At 35.6% G+C, this 26,506-nt stretch overlaps 1 protein-coding gene across 1 annotated transcript in view; it reads right to left on the bottom strand.

Moving 5' to 3' along the window:
- Positions 1–1,791: 1,791 nt before the first annotated feature.
- Pvr (PDGF- and VEGF-receptor related) overlaps positions 1,792–26,506 on the bottom strand; it is a 70,717-nt gene continuing 46,002 nt past the window's right edge. The window contains exons 17-23 of the mRNA XM_089102308.1: positions 21,382–21,539; positions 17,709–17,831; positions 16,481–16,610; positions 7,476–7,560; positions 6,313–6,418; positions 5,176–5,389; positions 1,792–2,247 (exon numbers count right to left, since the gene is read on the bottom strand). Of these exons, the coding sequence (XP_088958434.1) occupies positions 2,069–2,247; positions 5,176–5,389; positions 6,313–6,418; positions 7,476–7,560; positions 16,481–16,610; positions 17,709–17,831; positions 21,382–21,539 (995 nt within the window). The 3' untranslated portion in view covers positions 1,792–2,068. The remainder of the gene's footprint in view (positions 2,248–5,175; positions 5,390–6,312; positions 6,419–7,475; positions 7,561–16,480; positions 16,611–17,708; positions 17,832–21,381; positions 21,540–26,506) is intronic.

The raw sequence follows: 26,506 nt of genomic DNA, 5'->3' as shown, positions 1-26,506 counted from the left end.
TGTGTAACTGTTACTTGGTCTTAAATCACTCCAGAGCTTCGTATCCAATCCATTTCTCTGTTTTGCGAAAAAAAATGGAAGCAACGTTATTGAAACTAGATTCAACTACAAGAAGCAAAAAAATAAACTCAACGGATGAATTATGCTCCGAACAAAACCGAGCAATTATGCGTGGAAAACAACGGAAAATACTGTTTGACAAAGTTTATAAAGCCATGATTTTACGCGAGTAACAGCGATATTCGTTCTCTTTCACCCGATTATGTGGTTAATTCTGAAGATTTTTAAAAAAATACGCTGAAGTTGGATGATTTTAGCTTCGACAATAATTCACAATGTTAAAGCTACAGACAAGCTTAATAGAAACAAAATTATATATTAAAAAAAAATGAGCATTGAGAAAGTGATAAGAGATTAAGCATAAATAGTAAAATTGAGATTACTTGAAATAATCATAATAACAAATTTCTCCTTGCCATAAGAGGCTGCTGTAAAATATTTTATGTGATCTCAAAAATATTTTAAAGTAAAAATAACAATTTTTTGCTTAATGTCAGATTCAACGATAAATTCAAGTATTAATCATGCCTGTTTAATCCTGGGTTACATTTAAAAACTAAAAAATTAAAGCCACACTTTAGCGCACCGCTAGGTCGCTCCAAAATGACGCCTCAGTACATCTGCAAAACTTTACTTTCTATATTGTAATTGGAAATACCATTCCAAATGGTATACTTTAATTGTATATTTCCACAACAAATCAACATTCTTACCAGCCAAAATATTTTTTTTACAAATGGGAATCGAGTCAGACATGTTTTGAATCTTAAATGTCTAGCTGAGGGCCTGTTGGTTATCTTGAAAGATTCCCAAACTAAATGACAAACTTTCAGGAATAAATCTAAAGTCCCATTTAGGGTATATGGAGCTGTTTTCACGCTTCTATGTCCAATCCTTGAGAACACTTTCCCCGGCCTTGGTTAAAACTCCAGATGTACTCCTGAACAATTTCTCCCCTTTGAACAAGGGCTTCCAAGCTTGAAGAAATTCGCTTACATAGACATCTACCCTGGAATCTTATTCTCAAGTCTAGATATAAAAAGGCACCCAAAAACCACTTGGAAGAAAAATCCAAGTCAATCCAAGGATCCCATGAAAAAAGTAAATAAGGCTTTTATTTGGAGGTCCAAGAAAATCTTGCAATTTAAAGACCATGTTTTCTATTTGACAGAATTTTCAAAAAACTGAGAAAATATAACGTGAAGCGATAAATACACGAAGGTAGCCTCTAAAAATCAAATTTATTCTTTTCTTTTGAAATTCATTCAAAAAAATTATTGACGCATAATTAAAATCCAATGCAATTGAACGTTGTTCGAGCTTTTTCAATTTCAAATCGTGATAAAACAGATAACACGAGAACGGTCAATTTTATGTAATTCATGGTCACAGTGGAAACTTCTAATCTTCCAGTTTTCAAAAGCTCCAAAATTCAGATCAGCTCAGTGTAAATACAGTTTCCTTAATTTCTGGCAATGCAGCAGCAAAATTTAGAATTTTTAATATCCTGCTTAACAAATTCTTTTATTCACTAGCTTCAAAAGCCCCTAGCACCCCAAACATTTTGGGCTCACTAGCCAAATGGAATTTGGCTACAAAAATATTTTAGGTTCGTATTGTGTACAGCAATCGTTGATTCGGCCACTTTATTGTCGTAAAAAACCGAATTCGGGGTTTTCAGTGACATATTACCAAACTGGGATTCGACTCCGATGAACACACTATTCAAACAGATACAGACTTTAATGTTCTCATATATTTTTTTAATATAGGGCAAGAATTTTAAAAACAACATTTTATGCACTATTACTATAAAACATAATTAGTACTCAAAGCATCAGTTCACATCTGATTGTGACTTAAAAAGTCTATACTTCAACTTAAAAATAACAATAACTAATTAATAAAATTAATCACTAAATAATAATCATATAGTGTAACTCAAATAATGGCAATACACATATATTTTGAATTTATTGGAGCTGGTCTACTTTTCTGGAATTATTAATCAAGAATCTGTGTTAGTTGTAAGCTTTATGGGTTGAAGATAATCGGAGTCTTCTAGCATAGGCTGCGTTTGATTAGGCTCTTCTTCAAGTTTTGACAGCCTTCTGTAACCCGCAGTGGAATCAGGAAAAATGAAAACTTCAGATCCAGAGGCATATGAAGGGTTACCGGATATGTAACCTGAAAAAATGACCAAATTATTCAGAATTTTATTTTTGAAAAAAAATATCTGGTTTTTTCTTCTTTTTTTTATCAGCAGAACGAAAAATAGCATTGAGATGTGGAATTATTTTTACTAGAGGCAATAACATATTCTTGTTCATCTTTCCCTTGTAAGTTATGTATTTCAAACATACTTAATATAAATAAAAACAAGCATCTTCTTCGATACTTTTTCTTCAGTCTGTTTTTGGTTCCAATTATGACTTTTATACCTTATTTTCTTTTAGGAACAATATTCTAATATTTTTGCGTATAATATCGTTATAAAAATGCAAAGTTTCGGTTATAGTTTTAATGGTAGATTACTGCACTGAGTGTTTTGTTAGTTGAAAAGAACTGCAACGTTAATTTTGATAAACAGACATTTTGAGCACATGCAGAAAGGTAAGCAACAATTATAACTGTGAATAGACCTTGAAACACAAATGTGTTAATATTGTTAGAGATGTAGAGTTAGTATAAGCGAGGCTTTTCAATGCATTAGTCCAGAGCTCAATTTTCCAAACTTTTCTTTATTTTTGTAATTATTACATTGTACACAAATACTAAGGTTTTGTATCTTTTAAGAGATTCACTATACATACAGGAAACCTTCTGTTTCACTGTATCAGATTAATGACGCTTCTTGACTGCTAAGGTCCTTGCGTCGACCCTAGCAGTGTGTTGCTACAGTCGGGTTCAAGCTTGCATGCAGCCGAATTTAAAATAATTATGCCTTAAGTGTTCGCTGTGATAGTCAATCGTAAATTTTAAGCTTGAAAGTTGAGCATTGTAAAAACTACCAAATTAAGCACAGCTTGCATAATTGATGCTGTGGTTATGCTAATTTATATTATATCCACAAATGGGACTATAATGAGACTCGGGCGTAAAACATCAAACATAACTGGAAAAGAAACTCCTTAGTTAGGAAGCTATACGATAGTTTTGTGACGAAATTAAATTAGTGTTAACCGCTATAAGCCCCTAGCTTACAAACCCTCACCTGAAATTTACTAGCCGCTAGAGATTTTTTCCATGATGAAGTAGAGAGCGTTTTGAACTAGTGTGCCTATTAAATGAAAGGAAACAATTAATTGCCGTTAGGTCAAGGCTGTCAAAATAAGCAATCAGTTCAATTAGATTTTGCTTTAAATAAAATTTGCACTTGTAAATGTACGACGGAAAGACGAGGCTTGAAATTGTGACAAAAGAAATCTGCTCATAAAAATAATCAGAATTTAATTAGTTGAGAATAGAACTATAAGCGCAGTTGTCACATAAGCATATCAAATACTTTCAAACCTTAGCATAAATTGTGATTTACCTTGCAAAGTTTTGTAAGAATTTTATGGAACAAAAGATTATGACTCAAGAGAACCAAGTTACAAGAAAAATTCGTTCCGTACTTAATTTCAAATCCATATAGCATCTTAAACAGCATTCACATGCAAGTCTAGCAAGACTTCCATGCCTAGTCATGTATTTCTCGCCATGCACATGCTTAAGCATGGAAGATCAGCAAGTCGTACATGTGAACGCCACTCTTAATTGCAAATGATAAATTAAGTGCAAAAGATGCTTCCTGATTGATCGAGTTTTAAATCATAGACACAGAGTTCTAGACTCAAGAACTAGGTGCTGAGCTGCAACTTCTTGCAGCCAAACACCAAATTTTACACGTGAAAAGAAGCTGTCTTGATATTGACTGTTTGGACATACATGTGTCTAGACATGAAAGTTTAACTAGACATACACCCGAACGCGGCTATAAATGATTACTGAAAGCAATAGTTAAGTTTTTGAAATGTGTAAAAAAGAAATTTCATCTCTTTTTTTTTTTTTTTTTCCTTTTTTTTGTGATTTTCCCATGGCAGGGTTCGTACCACAAGGAAGAAAAGCAATTATCGATTAATGCCCTACGGCCCAGAAGTAAATATAAGGAGTAATTGTATGAGTGAAAAAATTGCATCAATGCACAATTCTTGTAATGACAGACAGAAGTGATTTCCATGGATTTCCAGCATTCCATTTCGATTTACGTCCACTCTAAGATACCACGAGGGATGGTAACAGTGATTCCCACAATCGATGGGCAGAGATTTGAAAGGTTCTATACAGTGAAGGCGTATACCCTGACTTCCAATTAGCGCCCCCATCCCCTCCCCCAACAGAAATCAACAATGTAGGATCAAGAGACTGTAAAAGCCAATTCACGGTCCAAATCCATCCTGTCGAGCGCCCTGAATGGAGGTAATTATTATTATTATTTTGTTTTAAATACATACTTCTTTTATCAACTCCTAATAAATAAACATATTTATTAGTACAAGATCAATCATTTTTTTTCTTTGGTAAACAAAACAAACTAAAAAAATAGGGGTTTGTTGTATCCTGTATATAAGAAATGGGAATTAGCTACAAAGTCTAGCGACTAAACTGGCAGCCAAGTTTGTCACAACTTTTTGGATCAAAACGTCAAATTGAATAAAAAAGGGAGTGTTAGTCTTCCTTCATACAACTGGCGGCTTGACTAGACTGGAATTCAAATTCAAGACCTCTAGTTGTAACTGCTTACTAACGTTTTTTAGTAGCCTATGAATATGTTCCATCAAATTTAAATATATGTAAAAATACCCTTTTACGAAAAGCAAAGAAAATTGACAAGAGTATGATTAGAAAAGAAATGCGCCCTTTTTTCAAAAGTTGGTCTTTTTTTAATCCTAAAGTATCCCGGTGTTACCCAAGGTAAAAAAAAAATGCCAAAAAAGCACCAATAGTGTCTTTTTGGTAACCTTGCAGACAATAAATGACAATTCATGACAAATCACAGACAGTACAAAAGATAGTCCACAGTAAAAATATTATATGCACTAAGAATTGAGAAAGCTGAGAGAATATTATTACCTTCGCTATTAGTATTAATTCGCTTTGGGGATAAATAACCGTCATCCCCAATCTGAACTGCTTTGGACGGGGTTTTTAAATATTCATGATCTGAAATCAACTGAGGGTCAAAATTTACATAAACAGGGTTCGCCATTTGTGTCAGATAATCGACTCTGTCTTGGAATTGAGTTCGATTCATATTCATATAACTTTGATTGAGATCTATGTACATCTATAAGAAAAAACATTAATGACAACCTTTCCAAGTCTTTTTCGGAGAGGGGGGGGGGGGGCGGGGGCAGGCAGGATTAAAAAAAAACTATCTGTACTAAGAATAAAGTATTTTTTGCCGCGAAAAGGCAAAAAAGAACATGACAGGTTTTTGGGTTACATACCTAGGAAGTTACTTAATTTGTCTATTGTAAAATTTATCCTGTGGCTCAGCTCAGCAGTAGATATTTTTGCACAGGCTTGACAAGAAGTAAACTAGGATACATTTTACATTGTTGAAGCCTATTTTGAAGTGAAGTATCAAGCCTACCCTATACTGGAAGCCTATTGGTAAAATAATACAGAAATTCCCCTTGACAAGGATGTCCCCACGGGGACAGGTAGGGAGCGTCACACCTTCATAAAAAATCCAAAATATACAAAATGTGCACTTTTCTGCTATATTAAAAATATAATAATTTTCTTAAATAAATCTCTTATTTTTCAAATAATAGCACCCTTGAAGCTTTAGCCGTCAGAAAAAATTATTTGCTTGCTTTGTTACTTTCTAACTTCTAGCCATAAGTGTTTGTCTCTTCTGAAATACTGAATATCCAAACTCCATGGGAAAAACATTTGAAACTTTCCTATTTGATAAAGTCACAAACTATCAAAGCAAAAGCAAGAAATTCTATCTTAACCAAATTAGAACGTAGATTGAACCAAAAACGTGGACAAGAAACCGAAAACTAACGCTACTGAATGTATTATAAATTTTACTGAAAAAGTAAAACTAGACAATTATTAGAGAAAATATAATCGATAATAATTAAGGACTACTCTTCAATAACATCAGTTTAGTACAGTAAATGTAAACGACATATCAGCCATATTTGGTGCCATATAGTATATATTGGTGTCATATAGTTATTATTGCTAAATTACCTGCTTCGTTGTTTCGTCCAACAGATTACCAACATGTTCTTTTAGCTCGGAAAAACTTGGCCGCTCTTTTGGCGATTTATGCCAACATTCCCTCATCACATCGTAACTGAAATTAAAACAAAAGCTGAAATGGTTTTGTGAGAGACAATAACAAAAGCTGAAATGTTTTTTTCAAAGCCCTAGGAACTGAAAGAAAACACATATCGTAAAGTTCAATCACTCAAACATTATACATATATACATATATATATATATATATATATATATATATATATATATATATATATATATATATATATATATATATATATATATATATATATATATATATATATATATATATATATATATATATATATATATATATATATATATATATAAGCGAGAGCTTTAAACTATATACATAGATATAAACTGTAAAGGTTATGACTTTTAATTTTATCGTCATTTACAGAGTACATAACGTCAATATCTTGGCAAGTACATCCTTCCTGCCGAGCTGGAGTTTTAACCTTACATCTATGCCAGAATTATCACCCTAGATGTATCACTGGTTTCATTGTAATAAATAATATCCCTTCCTGTATTGATTTCTTGCAGTTTTATACTGAACTTTTTCTTGTTTTCATTTTACTTTTTTTCTTTTTTTTTAGTCTTAACATGAATTTTAGGTTGAATAGTCACGTTTACAGTCAACTACGAAGGACAAAACTGAAATCTAAGCTTCATTCCATGAAAACACGCTGTCACCTAGATTTTCATATGGTGGTCTCTCCTCTTTTCTTTCTCGGGAGATAGGAGGGGGGGGCAGAAAAAAAATTAAGAGAGATAGCGAGAGGGAGAAAAAGAGAGAGGGGGACGGAGAGAAAGAGAGAGAAAGGGGGTGGTTAAAATAACTGAAAGTTGGCGTAAGACTAGGAATAAAAAAAATTCATGTTCAATACAAAGAGGAATCAGAACAAATTAGAGGAAATAAAGACTATTGTTTGAAGCCTTGTCGAAAGCTGAAAAAAAGGACAAGGCGAAAACTTAGCAAACTCAAAGCTCATAGATAGTAGAAATAAAGTAAGATGTCGAGGATTCGTCCAGTTATCCGTTTTGCCACGAGAAGCTATTTCTAAAAAGTGGATTAAAGCCTCTTCGATTATGAATATATTACTCACATGTCTTTCGTTGCAAATCTTGGCATTGGAAGAAGACCAGACCCAGTTATTAAACCCTCAACAAATTTGGCATTTGGTTCAATTCCTGAAAAAGAGAGATATATCAAGGTAAGTATGAGGCAAAGTATCAAAGGTGACAACACGAATGGTCTACTTGAATTTAATCAATTGATTTAAGATTTTGTGGTCTAGGAAGTGGAATATAGCCACATTTTTCGTACAACTTATTGTTTGAAATATAGTCAGTTAGGTACTCAAAACATCCGTGGACAATTCCTCTAGAAAACGTTTAACATGTCCTTCTCCGTTTTCCAAAGCGTCCACATCTCAGAACCGTACATGACTAATGTCATCAATTGTAGCTTCTATTATTCTAATCTTGTTTCTCCAAGTTTTTTTTTTCAATTGTAAAAAAAAGACGCTGGGCGTAACTACTCTACTTCTAACATCTTCACTACATCCACCATCCTTATTAATAATATTATTCCGGTATTTAAAGCTATCCACTTGATCAATCTTTGCGTTACCGGACATCCCCTTTTTACATTCATCACCTTTTTACATTCATTTATTCCTAGTGTAAGTGACTTTCTTGCAATCTAAACTCTCAAAACCACCAAAAAATCGAATTTTTTGCTAAGATTTTCATCTAGGATACTTAAATCATCAGCATAGTCTAAGTCTAGGAGTGTTTTACTTTCCAATTAATTCCATGCCCTCAAATAGTCTTTGCAGTGTTCCTGTCCATCAAAATGATCCGTAAGTATGGCTTTATTTAGAGCATCTCTAAGTCTAAAAAGTATCTTCATACAAAGGAATTGTCATCATTCTTATAAAGGGGTTTAATTAGATTTTTCTAAAATCACTAGGCACTTCCTATTTTTCAAAATACCTTTTTCGAAATATTCAGTAATTTAGCTCTAATTTTACAACCCCCTTACTTGAAAAACTCATTTATCACACTATCAACACCTGTGGCCTTATGTACATGTTAGCTCTAGCTCCTCCCCGCGAAAAAAAAAAAAATCTTCCTTTACCTTGAAAATGTCACAAAATATTTCATTCTTTTCTATATCACGGTTTAAAACATTCTCAAAATGTTTTGGCGATCTTTTTTTTAACTCTTTCCGCATCTATAATTGAGGTCTTGTTCCTATCTTTAACTGGGATAAACATGGGAGGACATTATTTCTTCGCTTGTAAAGTACGATTCCCAGAACAAAAAGGTTCCGGACTTTGTTATCAAATGTCCCAGCGAAGTGCCAAGGATCCCTGTCGATGCCTTCAGTACCCTCAGTGCCAAGGTGGACTCTTGTCTTTAACAGTTGCATGGTATTGCGTCTAAGGTTACTGTGGACAGTCTTAAGCTTGGATCTCCTGCTCCAAATACGGAAAAACCGTCATACGCTGTCATTGTAAGGAACCCACCCCCGGAGCTCAGTGACCCTATCCTACGCATGAAGAAGCTCGAAACACTTGATGGTCACAACGGGATCGTGACTCTGAAATCCAAGCCACAAAGCAAAAACTGGTTTGTGATGACATGTGATGAGGGCTCAGCCGACATGCTGGCCGCAGCTGTTACTAGCTCCATTCTAAACGTTGAAACCAAAGTGATGGATAAAAAGCCTCTAGCAGATGTCCATGAAATACCCGATAACTACTCAAGAGCTGATTTAGAGGCCTCAGTGGGCGGACTTATCAGTGCTAATCAAGTCGGGCATTCACACACTTTTCGTCTCGAGTTTATCGACAAAGCAGCTCCGAACGCGATCCTGGAGTCGGGAATCCACATTGAATACGAAATTTTCCGCGCTAAGCCCTTTCAATGGATTCCGCGTCGATGCTTTCGCTGTCAAAGTACTGATCCCCTGATTGGAGCTTATCCCTGCTCACCAGCACATCCCAAGTGTTCCAGATGTTCTGGCCCTCACGTAAATCTTAAGGAAAATCCTTGCCCAGCCTCGCCAAAATTTGCGAATTTTACCATGGAAGACGTAAGTTTCAGTCTGAAATGCAAAATTCTCCGATCGGCTCTCTATGACGCTAATAAATGAATGCTCAAACTCAGTTTAGTTTTGTGTCCTTTAATATTAATGGTGCGAAAGACAAGGATCTACTAATTAACGAGCTGCTTGACAATGATAATTTGTTTTTACAGGAGCACCTTCTCTCTAAAGTGAATGTTGATAGCCTAAAGCGTTTTCGGACCCATTTTACCTTCTTAAAAGCCGCCCAGAAAACCCATGGTAGACCATCAGGAGGTCTGGCCATTAGACACAACACTCAGCCAATATTACTGCAAAGTGATGCTAACGTCTTAGCGATAAAATGCGGTGACACTGCATTTAGAAACATTTATTTCCCCTGTAATAGAAAAACCGTGCAGTCAGTGTTTCGTTTTTCACAAGCCTGTACTCGCCTACGAACACTACTTAGCGACCTTGCAAACAAAATAATAAATGGGTTCTCGCGGGCGACATGAATACTGACTTATTATCTAATTCTGACCGATCTGAAATTTGTCTCGATTCACTGCCCGGAGGATTCCATCTGGCTGATAAAGATCTTTTATTTACTTATATTCACCATCGTGGTGGTCGTACTTCCAACCTTGATCATATAATTGTGTCAGATTCAACTTTACTTTCATCAGCCATTCATGTGGACGACTCTAAAATCAACGACGACCATTTACCAATCAGGGGCGGATCCAGGATTTTTTAGGGGGGGGTGCAAAATAGGTTGGTCCGAAAAAAAAATTTTTTTTGGGGGGGGGAGGCAAAATATGTTAAAACAATAGACTTTCGTTAGGAGCAATTTTAATTAAAGTAAAATTGAGTTAATTAAGTAAATTACACTACTTTGGACGACGCTAGGGGGGGGGCGCCCCCTGGATCCGCCACTGTTACCAATCACATGCCAACTATCTTGCCTTATGGCACGATCTGTGCGCCAAAACTCTCATAAGTGGTTCTCAAAAATAAATTGGAAAAATACCAATGTTCCTCTTAATGCATTGACATTGTCCCAGTTATTATCATCTATTAAAGTACCATTCCACTTATTGCAAACATCTGTATATACAACTTCAACACGGATAAATATCAACTCGTATTATCAGCAAGTAGTGTTCTGCCTCAAGTCTGCCGTTAAAAAAGCTGTCCCCTCTGAGCGCGTGCGAACAGGTACTCGCAATCCCTTATGGAAGGCTGATCCTAAAGTGAAGATGGCTAAACAAAAAGCTAAGTTCCGGCTCCGCATGTGGATAGCCTGTGATCGTCCTCCTTCTGGTTCAGTCCATCAAATAAAGCAGAAAACCAAGCGGGAGCACAAGTATCCCCTGCGCAGAGCGAGACTAAATGCCTGGGATGGTCCCTGCGACAAGAAATCCAGGGATCGTGTTATAAACAGTGTAAACGTGTTCACCTCCAATTAATTCCTCTCTTCGGCTATGCGATTTCGTTTCCCATTATAAAAATATTTTGCTTTCATTTAATGATAGTCTCCAAAATCATTTTACAAAGCTTGTCAATTCAATCCTTCCAATTCGTATCAACCAATCTCAAGTGCTATCGGTGGAACCTGGTGTTATACTCCGAGCTCTTAAGCAAGTGAATAAGTCTGAGTCTCTCGACAGTGATGGTCTTTGCTTCAAGTTTTGTGCTTATGATTTTCTTGAGCTACTGAAGCATTTTCAGTTATTGTTTCAGATGTGCTTGGCACAGTCCATTGTGCCAGATAGTTTTTTGTCCGGTTGTATTTCTTCCATTGTTAAGAGGGGTAAGGACCCCATTGCTTGCTCTAATTACATTGCTTGTCCCATTGCTTCCTATCACTGTGTCTTGTTTTGTTAGTAAGCTATTTGAATATGTGCTGCTATCGGCCATGAACTCCAAGTGCGATTTTACGCCCTTCCAGGTTGGTTTTAGAAAAGGTATGGGCTGCGGTCAAGCTCACCATATTGTGGGTCGGCTAATGAAACAAGCTGTTGCTAAAAAAAAAGCCCCTGCATTGTTTGACCGTTGATATATCTAGTGCTTTTGACGATGTAATTCATTCAAATGTTTTGTTTTCTCTAGCAGCGTCTGGCTTTAATCTTTCTGTTGTTTCCGTGCTTAAGTATTGGTATGCTAATTCTTCAGTTAGGATGAAGTGGAAGGGTACAGTAGGGGAACATATTCCTGTTAAAAAAAGGCGTTAGGCAAGGTGCCGTGTTATCTCCGAGTATATTTAAGTGTGCTTTAGCTTCGTGTCTCCGACGTCTGAAATCGTCAGTTTTTTACAAGGCTAGTTTAGGCATTAGTCACGTTGCTTATGCTGATGAGCCAAACAAAACAAAGTCTAACTGCAAACTTCGACCTGCTTTCAGCTGCACTGTCCGCAGTACCTTTCAGATAATGCTGCCAAATATGAGTTTTTGTGTTTTGGGAGTTCTCCACCAGCCTCGCCTCTTTGCTTGAGTTCTTCAACTATAACATGTTCGGCAAGTATTAAATGGTTAGGTCTATCTTTTTACACGTCACTTTCGACTACTAGCTCCGCTATTACGTCCAGCGTGCTGAAAAGTATGCGAACTGGTTAAAGATAAATTTCACCCAGTCGTGGTCGGTATAACCGAAAAGGACTTTATAACTGTCTTTATTCTAGTTTTTGCGCCGCTGCTGTTTTTATGTTTCTGGTTTTGCTTTCCTACTTCGCAAAAAGGATACGAAGAAAATACGCTCAGGATATTTTAAATACTGTAAATATCTGCTGCGTTTGCCTCGGTGGTATCGGAACCATAGAATCGTTTCTAAATTTGACATTGTTGATGCACCCTCTCGACTGAAATAAATATCTGCAGATCTGTGTTTTAAAACTCAGCAAATGATTGGTGTTTTTGACCCTCTTCGGTCATTTTTTGAATTGAGTTCATTTATTTATGTTGTATTATAGAATCGTATGTTTATGGTTATTGTTTTTTTTTCTTTTTGTTTACTCCAAACTTTTTCCATTGTATTTTTTGGATTATAAATAAATATTATCATTATTATTATTTTTTTAACATATCTATACAATATTTTACTGTTATGCCGTCTGATTGCATATTCCAGATTTTTGGCAATTTTATCCATGGCCTCAACTTCATACCTCCTTAATTTATATTTTAATGCGTTCTGTACTTTCCTTACATTCCCACTAATCTTATGATCGCCGCTCAGATCCTTCATGTATAAACACCTCCTTTCTTCTACCAAACTTAAAGCGTTTTCACTAATACTCCTAGCCGCGTGTTTAACTTTACTCCCTAAGACACCATCTGCTACTTCACAAAACACTCCTAAAATTACCCGATCCATTTTCTGCATTATAGAATTTTAGACTCTGTAGTTTGCTATCCAACTGCTCCTGGAAAGTTTCAGTCAAATTCTCATCCTGGAATCTACCAACGTCATAGGATTCAGGAAGGCAGTTACCCTTCCTGTATTTTAGCTTTAAATTAACTCTAGACACTACTAGAAGGCAATCTTTACTTTTAACATCAATAATGGCACTCCTATATACCCTAGCATCTTGTACCGATCCTACCAGTCAACCTAATCAATAAGGTTGGCCCTCTTACAATAAAATGAGTGCCATGTTAACTCAAAGGCCATTTTATGACCAAATACTGTACTGATTATAACTAGAGTGTTACACCTACAAAATTACAACAGTCTACAGCCGTTGCTATTTCCCTTCCCTAAACCAAATTTACCTAAGCTATGGTACCACCTTTTTCTATTCCCACCAATATCGGCATTAAATACCAAATTCCTACTTAGGATCATGCCTGTTTTCTGTAACTGTAGGAAAAATTCATCTGAGTCACAACGATCTCCATCAGTCTGTTTTACAGGGGTATAAACTACTATGACTGATACCTTGCACTTTTTAATCGTAAAATGAGCTACTAGAATTCTATTATTAATACCTTCCCAACCTAAGCAAGACTTAGAAGCTTCCTTATTCATCATAAACCCTAATTCTTTCCTATGCACCCCATCCTTCTTGTCTGAGCAAATAAAATCTACATCACATAATTTCATGTTTCCAACCCATGGGATATGAGTTTCTGTAATACCTAACAAGTCCAGTTTAAGCATCGGCACTGTTTCTGTTTTCACTTCTATTTCTGTTTTTGTCCAACCTGTTTCTGTAAAAAAAAAAAAAAAAAAAAAAAAAAAAAAAAAAAAAAAAACAGACACAGGACATCTATTTTTGTCTGTTTCCGTTTCTGGTTTTTTTTCCTGTTTTCTGTTTGTTTTTTTCGTTTAACCAAGTGTTTGTGTTTACGCTATTGTTAAAGCTTGCTACCTTGGGGGGGGGGGGGGGGGGGTCAAAAGGTCTTCATTCTTTGGTCACCTCCTTCACCTCTGTGTAACCAATGCTCTCAAGTTCTGGGGAGAAACTGATGTAGAGCAAATTGTTGAATGTGAATCTGATAACAATGATGATGAACTGGAAAAAGGCTCAAGTAGAGAGTATGAGACTGAAGCAGTCAAAGATGATCTACTCGATGCCATAAATGAGGATATTGCCAATATCACATCTGATATGGATGACCCTGATAAGTTGGATGAAGATAGTGCATGTGATGGCAAGGTCTTGTAACTAATGCTTTTTCAGCTAAGAAGAAGCTTTAGTCTAACTACAAGACATCCTTCGGAGGATGAGAGCCTCCAATATTAACTTTAAAGCTGGTCAAAACAGAGCCAGAAGCTTGCACTACTGTTACCTTAGATCTTAGAATAAATAAGTAAGGTTGGGCAGTTTGCAAAGAAGTGGAAATGGCTTTATAGTACAAGTCAGTAGAAAAGGTGGCTCAAGTGAATTATTAGCGTTTGTATTCAACGAATTTTAGACACCATGGATGCATCAGTAGCTGCAACCTAGTAATGAGCAAATCTTGGCCTATAGTAACTGAAAAAAAACTATTTGTAGAAAAACTATTCTATGCAAAAAAAAAAATATATATATATATTTGATGCTGATTCAGCAAGTTAATTATTACCTCCATTAAACTCTAATGTTAATCTTAGCACAAAAAAAAATTTCCGTTGTTTTCGAAAAAAAGCCCGAAACCTCCCGAAAATGGCATTGGCTCGAAAAAAGTGCACCATTGAAATAGCCATGGTTAAAAACCCCTAACCGGATGCATACAGTCCTCAAAAATATACATTCATAAAATATTTGATGCTGATTCAGCAATGTTAATTATTACCTCCATTAAACTTCAATGTTAAACTTAGCATAAAAAAAATTTCCCTTATTTTCGAAAAAAAGCCCGAAACCCCCCGAAAATGGCATTGTATCGAGAAAAAACGTACACCATTGAAATAGCCATGGTTAAAAACCCCTAACCGGATGCATACAGTCCTCAAAAATATACAGTCATAAAATATTTGATGCTGATTCAGCAATGTTAATTATTAACACCATTAAACTTCAATGTTAATCTTAGCATAAAAAAAATTTCCCTTATTTTCGAAAAAAAGCCCGAAACCCCCCGAAAATGGCATTGTATCGAGAAAAAACGTACACCATTGAAATAGCCATGGTCGAAAACCCCTTTCCGGAGGTAAACAGTCCTCACCCCAAAAACCAAAGAAATTCGTATTTTAGCTTGGATAGCGCAAGCAATCCAATAGGCAAGAACAACTGATCGAACACTCGAAACAAGAAATTTTCTAAGTGACAAGTTCAAAGTTTGAACTTCAGTTTGTTTTCCATTTCATTCAAAGCTGTTGTGCTTTTGTATTTGAAAGAAAAGTTTGTTCCTTTTATTTCATACTCTGTTGTTGAACATCTTGAGGTGGCAAAAACGAAATTGTGCTATACCCAGGTCCTCTAATAGGTTTTAGAATCACCTGTGCAGTCGGGGTAGTATTGTATGCGCATGTAGTTTAAAAATAAGATGAATTAGTGGATCTGGGATGGTTTCAAGGTGGTTTCTTTATGCAAGCTTGGGGATTACAGCATATAACTCACCCAGTATAGATGACAGGGTGCAACATCATAAAAAAGAGGAAGATAAACGAAAATAAAACAGTTTTTTCTTATAAAAACAGCTGTTTTCTGTTTTTCCAAAAAACAGGAAAGAAAGTAGAAACAGGTCACCTATTTTTGACGGGCCTGTTTCTGTTCTGTTGTTCTTCATCTGTTTTTTTACGTTTCTGTTTTCCTGAAAAACAGAAACAGTGCCAGAAGCCCAAAAATCTTCTCAGAGATATTTAAAGGGCAAAACATACACCATATTTATAAAGGTCCCCTATATTATACTTAGTCACTTACAAAACACATTTCCATTGAAAATGTCCAGGCATGTTTTAAAAGAGAGGCTCTGGGTTCAGTTCACTGAGAACTAAGAACTTTTTTTTTTAAACAAAAGTAGGAAAACTTACAAACTTTAGGAAAACTTTACAAATTATCCTCAAGGAATAGTTTCATCATAGACTATGGAAGTAATAATAGCCGAAAAGTTAAAAAGCAACCATGGAAAGCAACAACAAGGAAGAAAAAGCAATAATACTCATTTAATAATAATGAAGCAGCTAAGTAAGGCTCTATTATTTTGTCATAAAGGAGAAACTGGTATTATTTTCTTTTTCAATATCACATGTCAATAGGGGGGAGGGGCAGATTTTTTGTCTCCTAGATTTTGAAGAATACCGTTTTCTGGTATTTTCATTGATTTAAAACTGTCCTTCCCTAGATTTTGAAAAATACATCCCCCCCTCTATATTTTGGTGAATTGACATCCTTGGATATAGTATTGAGTGTGGCTCCGTACATAAAGAGAGACGGGTCTCTGGTTCTCTCCCATAAAAAAGTCATGGTTTTTAAGGTATTCTCAATATATTAACACAAACACCTAAAAGAAAGAATCCCAAGCTGCTTGTCTCATTGAGCAGTCATTTTCTATTGAACTCAAGCGTTTCTAGAAATCATTCTTACACTATTAGGCAAACAATTGTATGTACCTGCGTAGGGCATTTCACCAAGAGAGAATAGTTCCCAAATCGTGACTCCAAAGGCCCAAACATCTGATTGGGTAGAAAAAACAAGAGTTGTTATTGACTCAGGAGCCATCCATTTTACAGGCATCGGTGTCTGAAAAACACTCAAAGTCAATAGCTTAATAGCATACATATTCAAACTGAGCTTGAAATTTTCTTTACCTTCTTATTAATTACTTATAACTTTTCCAAAAAGACTTACTTTTCTTAGCAGCTAAAATCCCAAAATAACTTTAACCAAAGTCTCAAGCTTTGCACATTTAATTTTGTAGGTATTACTAAGGACTTCGTAGCTGGTTTGATAGCTTAAAGAAAATTTCCTTATTAGTTTGCGAACAGATTAAGGTTCAAATCAAGGGTCAAAATACGCAACAATAAATATTTCATACAATTTAAGAAGAGAACCCTCTTCTTAACGGGGTCCGGGTCGTCACAATTATAAGTGTTGCCACTCACAGGGCGAAAAAGAATGTTTTAGAGTAAGCTGCAGATGCAAAGTCTATTTTGAGAAAAACTCAATATATTTTACCAAAAAAATATCAAAATAAAGAAAAAACATCATCACGCTCTGCAAAGCTCTTTGGCCTCGTAAAACAACAAGAAACAAAGCTAGTGCAGCTACTAGGATTTTAAAGATACTTAATAATAAAAACGACAAAAACTGGTCTGAAAGAAAAAAAACTATATCATCAATTCATTAGTATGAAGGAAAAACAGATTTTTAATCACATCCAAGAGATAATTTTAATTTTTTTTTTAAAGCTGTTAAAGAGTAATAATGAACTGATGCAGGAAGTGTGTTTTGGATAATGTAGAACACGATTAAGGGATTAAAATCATACCTCGTAGAGGAAGTATAAGAATTTGCACTTCATACAAATTTCTCACTGGGCAACATCTTGTGAGATGTACTTCAAAAGGTTAGATTTTTTCTTTCTTAACACTGAGGACAACTTGGCGGAGGTCCTTGTCGAAATATTTCGTTTTTCTCTGCTGTTTGCTTTTTTTTCATTTTTTAAATTTTCTGTTCTTTGTTTCAAGCAACATTCTCCATTTTGTCTTTATATTTTTGTTTCCAAATCAGTGGTTCTCTACGATTAAATTACAATAGAGGAAAAAAACTCGAGCTTAAAATTCCACAGAATAATTTATTAAAATTCTTGGCTACCAAATAAAAAGAAAAGGTACTAACATTACTTTTTTTCGTATACAGGCCAGATTTGTAAACATCCCTCGACAAGCCAAAGTCAGATATTTTCACGATGTTATTTTCTGATAACAAAATATTCCTGGCAGCCAAATCTCCGTGGCAAACCTAGAAAAGAAAAGTTTAGGATTTATAACTCTTGTAATACCTTTCATTGAAATAAAATATTAGTACGATCCGTGATATTTTTTTTCTCTCTCTTTAAAGTTTCTTTCTAGATTAATTTAATCTCATGTGTTTCAACCATTCCAGAATGTTATTTAAAAAATGCATTCATGCTTCAATCATTTTGCGTCCAACCTTTGGTGTTAATAAATGGTAAGTAAAGAACGATTCTTTGTCGATAGAAAATGAAATCCTAAACAACCGAATTTTAACAAGAATTAAATAAAAAAAACAAGTTTTTTTAACTGAAAGTAAGGAGTGACATTAAAACTTAAAACGAACAGAAATTATTCCGTATACGAAAGGGGCTGTCCCCTCCTCAACGCCTCGTTCTTTGCGATAAAGTTTGACTCTGTCTCACAAATTTAATTTTTAAAACAATAAAAACTTTAGCGTAAAGAGCGAGGCGTTGAGGAGGGGAAAGCCCTTTCGTATACGGAATAATTTCTGTTCGTTTTAAGTTTTAATGTCGCTCCTTACTTTCAGTTAAAAAAACTTGTTTTTTCATTTAATTTTTGAAGGTTTTTGAATAAATGCAGGTTTTGATCTTGGCTTACAGTACATGAATAATTAAAACACAATTTTCATATTCATTTACTTTTATTTGGTTAAATGGCTTTCTCGAAACTTGTTTCATTTTATTTACGAACGTTTTCATTAGTAATAAATATACATAACTTACGAAATAACTTACGTAACGAACTTCTATATTGATATATTTTTAATACGTATATTAGGGGGTTCGCCCCTTAGTCAATACCTTGCTCTTTAAGCGAAAGTTCAAATTTTGTTCCAATTCTGTAAAAATGACCGCTTAATCACAAATGCCGTTAATTAGAATAAACAGCTCTCACGAAAGTACTAAAAAATCTCTGGCTTAAAGAGTGAGGTATTGACTAGGGGTGAACCCAATCATATATGTAATATTTTCTGTTTGTTTGAAGTTTTGATGTTGCTGCTGTTTCAGTTGAAAAACTTATTTTTTTATATTTAATTTCTGATCCTTTTTTAAATAATGCTGGGAAATCCAGCGTCCCCTTCATAGCAATGTCCCTTCCCCCATGAAAACTTCCTTCATGGAAAGATCCACCCACATAACCCCCGACCCCAGGCACGTACGCAGGAATTTGTTTTGGGGGGAGGGGGCAAATCCTTCAAACCCATTATTCTGTGAGAAAAATCAGAAAATTATGGGAAAATGAAAAAATCGTGAGATTTCGGGGGGGGGGGGGCGGGACCGGTGGCCCCCTCCCAGCGTACGTCCCTGCCCGACCCCCCCTCACTACCAGGAAAAATATTCCCTGAAAACGTCTGTACTGTATACTTCCAATAACCAATACTATATGTTAACATTGGGTAAAGTTCATAACCTTCAGCCCTCCTCCCGGGAACTTCTGGGGATTAAGTCATCCTAAAAGACATACTTATAATATTTTCTAACATGCTGAACAAAATGGCTATCTAAAATTTTTAATAAAGCAACTTTGGGAAAACAATAAGTGTGGCAGGGTCCCTTGTTACCTCCCATTTTTTTTGGTCAATTTAGATGCAGAATAAAATGTTTAATGTTAGTACTAACGAGCCTTCCCACTATAATTTAATACCACTGGGTTATTACGATCATCCTTGGGGAAAAAAAAATAAAAATAAACACGCACACGTGATCTTTCTTCTTGCAAAAAATGCAAAATTCCACATTTTTGTAGATAGGAGCTTGAAGACTCTATAGTAGGGTTCTCGGATCGGCGGAATATGATAATGTGATTTTCATTAAGGTTCTAGAACTTTTAGGGGATTTTCCTCTCTTTTTTCGAAAATCATCAAAATTTTCTCAGCCGCGTAGTTTGTAATCTATAGGATTGAACTTAATGAAACTTATATTTTTGGAATCAGCAATAACATCCAATTCTTTTGATGTATCTATTTGTATCAAAATAACCGTTTTCTAGAGTTTCGGTTACCATTGAGCCGGGTCCCAATAACCAATACTAGATGTTAACATTGGGTATAAGTTCATAACTTTCAGCCCTCCTCCTGGGGGCTTCGAGGGATTAAGTCATCCTAAAAGACATAGTTATAATATTTTCGACCATGCTGAACAAAATGGCCATCTCAAAATTTTGATCGGTGACTTTGGGAAAAAAATGAGCGTGGGAGGGGGCCTATTTGCCCTCCATTTTTTTTGGTCACTTAAAAAGGGCACTAGAACTTTTAATTTCCGTTCCAGTGAGCCCTCGCACGATATTTTAGGACCGCTGGGTTGATACAATCACCCCTGGAAAAAAAAAAAAAAAAAAAAACAAATAAACACGCATCCGTGATCTTTCTTCTGGCAAAAAATGGAAAATTCCATACTTTTGTAGATAGGAACTAGAAAACTCTACAGTAGGGTTCTCTGATACGCTGAATATGATGGTGTGATTTTCATTAAGGTTCTACAACTTTTAGGGGGTCTTTCCCCTTTTTTTCGAAAATAAGCCAAATTTCCTCGGGCGGGTAACTTTTGATGGGTAAGATTAAACTTGATGAATTAAAATCTGATTCTTTTGATGTATCTATTGGTATCAAAATTCCGTTTTTTAGAGTTTCGGTTACCATTGAGCCGGGTCGCTCCTTACTTACAGTTCGTTATCACGAACTGTTTGATAAAGACAAAATTCGAATCTAATTTGCACATCAAAACTTATTAGCATATGAAAATTTCCATAACAGTAGAAAAAAGGGAATAACACCTCGATGATTCACGTTCCAATCAACAAAATTGATATGATATGATACATACATACATATATATATATATAGTAGGGTATTGCATATATAGTATATATATATTGCATATATAGTATATATAGTAGGGTAAGGCAAGTAGTCGTAGGGTATTGGAGGCAGGTTCACTCGAATGAAAATCTTAAGTTGTTTTGCCTTTTATTAGTAACAGAAAAGAGTGCAACACATCAAAGAACTGTTATTCCAATTTTGTGTAACAAAAGCATAATTTTAGTCTGAGTAGGGCCAACATTCTAGCAATTCAAATTTAAAGATATCCGTTTAGAACATTATTTATGTTTTAGACTTTTTTTCCAAAGTAATTCTTGTATTTTTTTTTTTTTCGACGACGCAATATTATTTAAGCAAATCGGCAATATTCTGCGGAATATGCCTAAAATTAAAGGTTTGAATAGAGTAGGATGGAGAAAGAATGTCCAGCACCGTGTCAACTTCATGTGGCTTGACACTGAGAGGAACTTTAGAAGTGCATATAGTTATGGCTCTGAAGATTTAGCCCCATATCCAGATATGGTCTGAGAAAAAAAAATCCCGCCATTGGTAGCATTTTTATCAGCAACAGCAGTTTACTTGTCAAACTCTAAAAGAAGAAAAGCACAGAATACAAAAATGAAAAAAAGTCGCAACTATACTAGGGACCTCACCAACGTCTGAGAAAGAAAGACAGAATTCAAAGGAAGGTCATTAGATAAAAAAGAAAGAAAACCTTTCTGGAGGCAAGATACTCCATTCCACACAAGATTTGATAACTCCAGCATAAGAGATCCTTTGTAAATAAAGGACTGTCATCAATGTCACCACGATAATTAGATGCCCAAGGGGATACCATTTGACCAGCACTATCTTCACCACCAGTTGTAGCACCTATAAAAGTACACTTTGATAATTATGTATAAATAAAATAAATAAAAACAATGGATTCATTCTGTTTTTTATTCTTCTTCTTATACTTCCAAACCTTTTTCAGCTATGAGAAAACAACCTACACCATAGCTATTTTACTTTTCCCTTCTGGGCTGTATCCGCTATCTTTAATAATAAGGCTACCCAGATATGTTATTTACTTGGCCGATTCAATTTCCACTTGGTAACCAGACCAAGTGGAAATTGACATTTGTAAATAATAAGGGGAAACAAAAGGAAATAACAAGTAAAAACAAAGTAGAGAAAAGTGGAAATAGCAAGCGGAAATAACATTTTAACAATCAAAACCCCAAGTAATGCAAAAAGGCAACAAATAAAGGTATTGGGTCGTAACCAGCCGTAACATGGCAAAACTAAGATCAGTTTTGACAACAAAGTGCATGAGCTATATAAAAAATTGAAGCCACATTCTTGAGCTGCATACTGTAATTTTCAAAAATTTCTTCCTACGCTATTTCATCTTTTGAACAGACTTCAAAGTTCAGAGTTTACTTGTTCATTAATAAATTTACAACAACAAACATACTTCAACACAGTCTCCCCGTAAGGGTCTATGGCCAGGAAACAAAGAGGGGAGAAACAAAAATGAGACAAATACATCAAAAAACATTTTCAACTTAATACATTCACACCTTCAATAGACTCAACACACACATACACACACAAAAAAGAATCATCCCCAAAATCACAACCTAGGCAGGGGTGTATCACATGATTTAAATTATTTAAAAATTCATATTTGAAAGCAAGCCACGAGAGATACAATCCATCCATATGAATGGTTATTTCTGTAACTCCCAGCTTTTATTTATCAATGAATTTAACAATATAATAATAAACAAAAACAATCCAGTTACCCACCTTAACAATCCCGAAAAATTACAAGCTCGGCAGGGTAGTAGCACGTGATTCGACCAAATCAATTAAACATCCAACCCACTTCTGAGACTGAAAATTCCCTAGCATACTTTTTGAAGATACAAAACGAGTGGCAGCTCCGTACAGACTAAGAGTTTTCTATATCTTGTTGCAAGCTATCAGAGGGTAGAAGTCAGACCACACTGATGGAGAATGAGGAATCTATAAGTTATTGGAAGTGCGGACATGATAAGTCAATTGCTCAGAAGTAAAAGATATATTACTACATAGGGCAGCAGGAAGCTGGTCATGTAACTTTAAAAAAGTGAGAGAAGCACAAGACAGAAAATGACGAGACTTCAATTCAAGCAAGGGTTTAAGTAGGGAACGGTTAATATCCTATATAAGAGTCCTTGCTTTATCACCAAGTTTTGAAAGTGGTTCCAGTGACGAGGGAAAAGCTGACATTCAAATAATAGAACAGAATGAAACATAAGACTGAACTAAGCTGTTGAACAGGATACTAAGAATTGACGCTGGAAATATGTGTTTGAGTTTTTTAAGGATCCCGAGGTTTCTGGAAACTTTCATTTTGATCAGGTCAATATGATGCATGAAAGAAAGATTGTCATCAAGCAAGATGCCTAAGAATCGAATGCTTCGATCCTTAGGTAACTTTCCAACATTTAAGGCAAGGTAATTATCATCAAACCACTGAATAACTTTCAAAAAGGGCAATCATATTGGATCGGAGATCAGACTCAGTTCTACCGGCTGTGCCAAGAGTACTCTGATCAGCAAAATCAATTCGAGTATCTGCAAAAGACGATCTCTTGTCACAATTAGTGACAGATGCAGGTTGGCAAAGACTACAACAAATGGTAGGTTTTAGATTTTTAATCGCATTTATGAGGTCATTAACATACATTAAAAAGAATATCGGCCCAGTCATCTTTGCGGAACTCCAAACTATTTCAGACGGGTTAGAAAAGAGCGGATCAACTGAGATGAATCAACTAGATAAATATGATAGAAACTAAGAATAAGTATTACCTCGTATACCAATATGGGATAGTTTCCAAAGAAGAGTCATGTGTGTTGTTGAGTCGAATTGTTTTCGTACAAAGACAAAAAGAGCAGCAGGTATCAGACCAGAGTCAAGAGCAATATGTAAATAATTCAAAAGAGTGCACATGCATGCTCAGTTGAGTGTCTTGTCCTAAAACAAGCTGAGAATCACAAAAAGGTGTATAGAATTAAGAAAATCAAGAAGCCGGTAAAGCATAGCTTTTCCGAAAATTTTACTAAACACTAATAAGAGAGATATAGGACGATAACTAGGACGATCATTCCATCAGCCACCTTTAAAAATAATAATAACACGAGCAGGAAATAATGCACTTGGAAAGACACCATTTTGAAAAGAGAGATCGACAAGTCTCGTAAGAGCAGAAACGATGACAAGAAGAATAAACTTGCCAAATTTATTAGGAATACGGTCTGGGCCAGAAGATGAAGAACCGTTCAAACAATTGACAATTCTGGCTATTTCAACTCCAGAGATAGGCAGAGATTAAAGAAAAAGTAAGTAAGTATGATGGCACTAGACCCTTAAGGTCCAAAACGGCGGTGCTGATCTCCGTTTCGTGGCCCTTCAGCCAGGATGTGCATTGGGGGAGGGGGGCGGGGGGCCAGCCATCCTGTGCTTTCGCACACCCCTCCTGCTTACCTTCCCCAGATTAGGTACCCGTTTAGAGCTGGGTCGACTCTGGCTAAGCTTACAGAGTCACACCACTGACCCGCGTCCTAAATCAAATAATTGGCCACGACAGGGATCGAACCCGTGCCCCTTGGACAAAGAATTCTCAACCCAGCGCACGTCCGCTTAGCCAAGATGGCTAAGCGGATAGGCAGATATTGATTTCAGACAAGATGGTCCGAGATTAGATCTAAAGTAATTTAGAAAAGAAGAAGGACTTACAGAATGACTGTAGTTTTCCCGGTATTAGCTTTTAGCTCACCCTCTACAACTTCACCATCAATAAATACACTTGGAGGGAAAGAAGGAGGTTAAGAAGATGGCCTGATAACAGCAATTATTACTTTCCATGTTTTCCTAATGTCTTACACGCACGCAGATAATTTATTATGATCAAATGACGATTTGGCCCTCCGACAAAGCGAATTGTAAACTCTTCTATAAGCTTTGAAAAGTGGAAGTTGAGAATCCCGCGAAGATGGCTTGGAGGACCTGTAGGCCTTCCAACGATCATTTTTCTTCCTCCAACTTTTAAGGAGCCCAGGAGTCATCCAAAGATTTAAAGGGGATGTTCTCTTCGACCCCGGATTCAACTGGGACGTATCACATGAATCCAATATGATTTATTTCAAAGAGTCATAAAACAAAGTAAAAAGAGAATCTATATCATATTCATTTTCAAAAACCCACCAACTGCGACCTAAGAAGAGCCAACTCTTGTTCATTTAATTTTAAAAAAGAAAAACTAGCTCCAGTGTGTCTCCTAGATAAGGAGTCAGAAAAATCATACACGAAAAAAACAAGATTATATAGAAAAATTATCTAAGATATCATTTATCAATACAAAATTTTGCACCAAAGTCAACGATGAAAAAATATTATCAAGCAAACAAGCAGTAGTGTCAGTTATCCGGGTAGGAATGCATGCAGAAGGTAATGTACCACAACCAAATATAGCTGAAAGCAAATCCAAGCACGAGGATGATCTCCAGTCACATAAATTAATATTCAAGTCCCCCAGAATGACAAGTTCAAAAAATACTGTTTGATTGCTTCCAAAACCTTAACAAGAATATGAAGGAAAAAGGGAAGAGGCCCACAAGGAGACATATTCCCATATTACCAACATATTACCAACAATATGTATTACCAACAATCAGAGTTTTAGCCGGGTTTTAATCTCAATAAACATGGGTTCGAAAATCCCTTTTTAATTTTTGACAGGCCACGTCTTACATAGTGCAGAAGATATTCTGAAACATAAACAGCAAGGCCACCTTTAACTATTCCACTTCGATTCAAATACTACATCTTATACCCAGGGAGATGCAACAGTGATTCAATTTCGAATCGAGGAAAGTCTCACAAAGATTAATAAAATCCGGATGGCCACTACGTACTATACGTTACAACTCATTAAATGAAGAACAAAGACCCTGAATAATGAGCTGAAGCACAGAAAAGCTACCACCTCGTTTGGAAACTCCAGCTAAATCCGAAATATACTAAATGAGACAAACTCTATTGGGAATGGAATTACTTTAACTTGAACCAGGACCCAATTTGGGCGGCAGCTTTCCCACACGCGAGGAGGGCACAGACTTTTGGACTCCACTTTGCTGAATCGTGATGACACATAATTTTTGCGTGATATACATGTTGACATATTTTGGGCATGGTGATCTATAAGCTAGTACCAGCAGTAAACCTTACTTATAAGATATTGAAGATAGTGGAATAACAGTAAATTTCTACTGCCTTTTAATAACAAACAAAAGCAAGAAAGATGGAAGGATAAGAGAGCATATACTAAGTTGTGCCTACAAGTATGATTCAAATTGATGCTCAGTAGCTATTTCTAATTGCATTATTTTTGCATGCTCCAATTTTATTAACTTCAAAATGTGAGCTAGAATTCTCAGTGTCAGTAAGGCTATGGCACAAGACGGAAAAAAATTCACTTTTGTTCAGGAAATTAAAAGCATTTGTTCAGGAATCCACATGAAGAAAACCCGAAACTTAAAAACAAATAAATTAGAAATATACGAGTTCCATCACTATCTGCTTAAGTGTTTTATTATCAGTCTTTGTTAGTGTATTGCGGAGCAACACTATTTGATCTCTTTAGTGTTTTTTTTTTTTTTTTTTTTTTTTTTATGATGAGCTGTTTCTATCTCTATAACGGAAAGAAACAGTGGGAATCAAAAATTATTTTCAGTGTGGAGATCGTGGAACGGAGAAAAAAGTTTCTCTAAAGTTTACAAAATATTCCTTGTTTTTTTTTAGAAGG

Source organism: Artemia sp. Qi Xiang Cuo, chromosome 2 (assembly GCF_049724085.1).
Source record: "Artemia sp. Qi Xiang Cuo chromosome 2, ASM4972408v1, whole genome shotgun sequence".
Taxonomy (NCBI): Eukaryota; Metazoa; Arthropoda; class Branchiopoda; order Anostraca; family Artemiidae; genus Artemia; species Artemia sp. Qi Xiang Cuo.
This window is presented reverse-complemented; position numbering and strand designations above follow the sequence as displayed.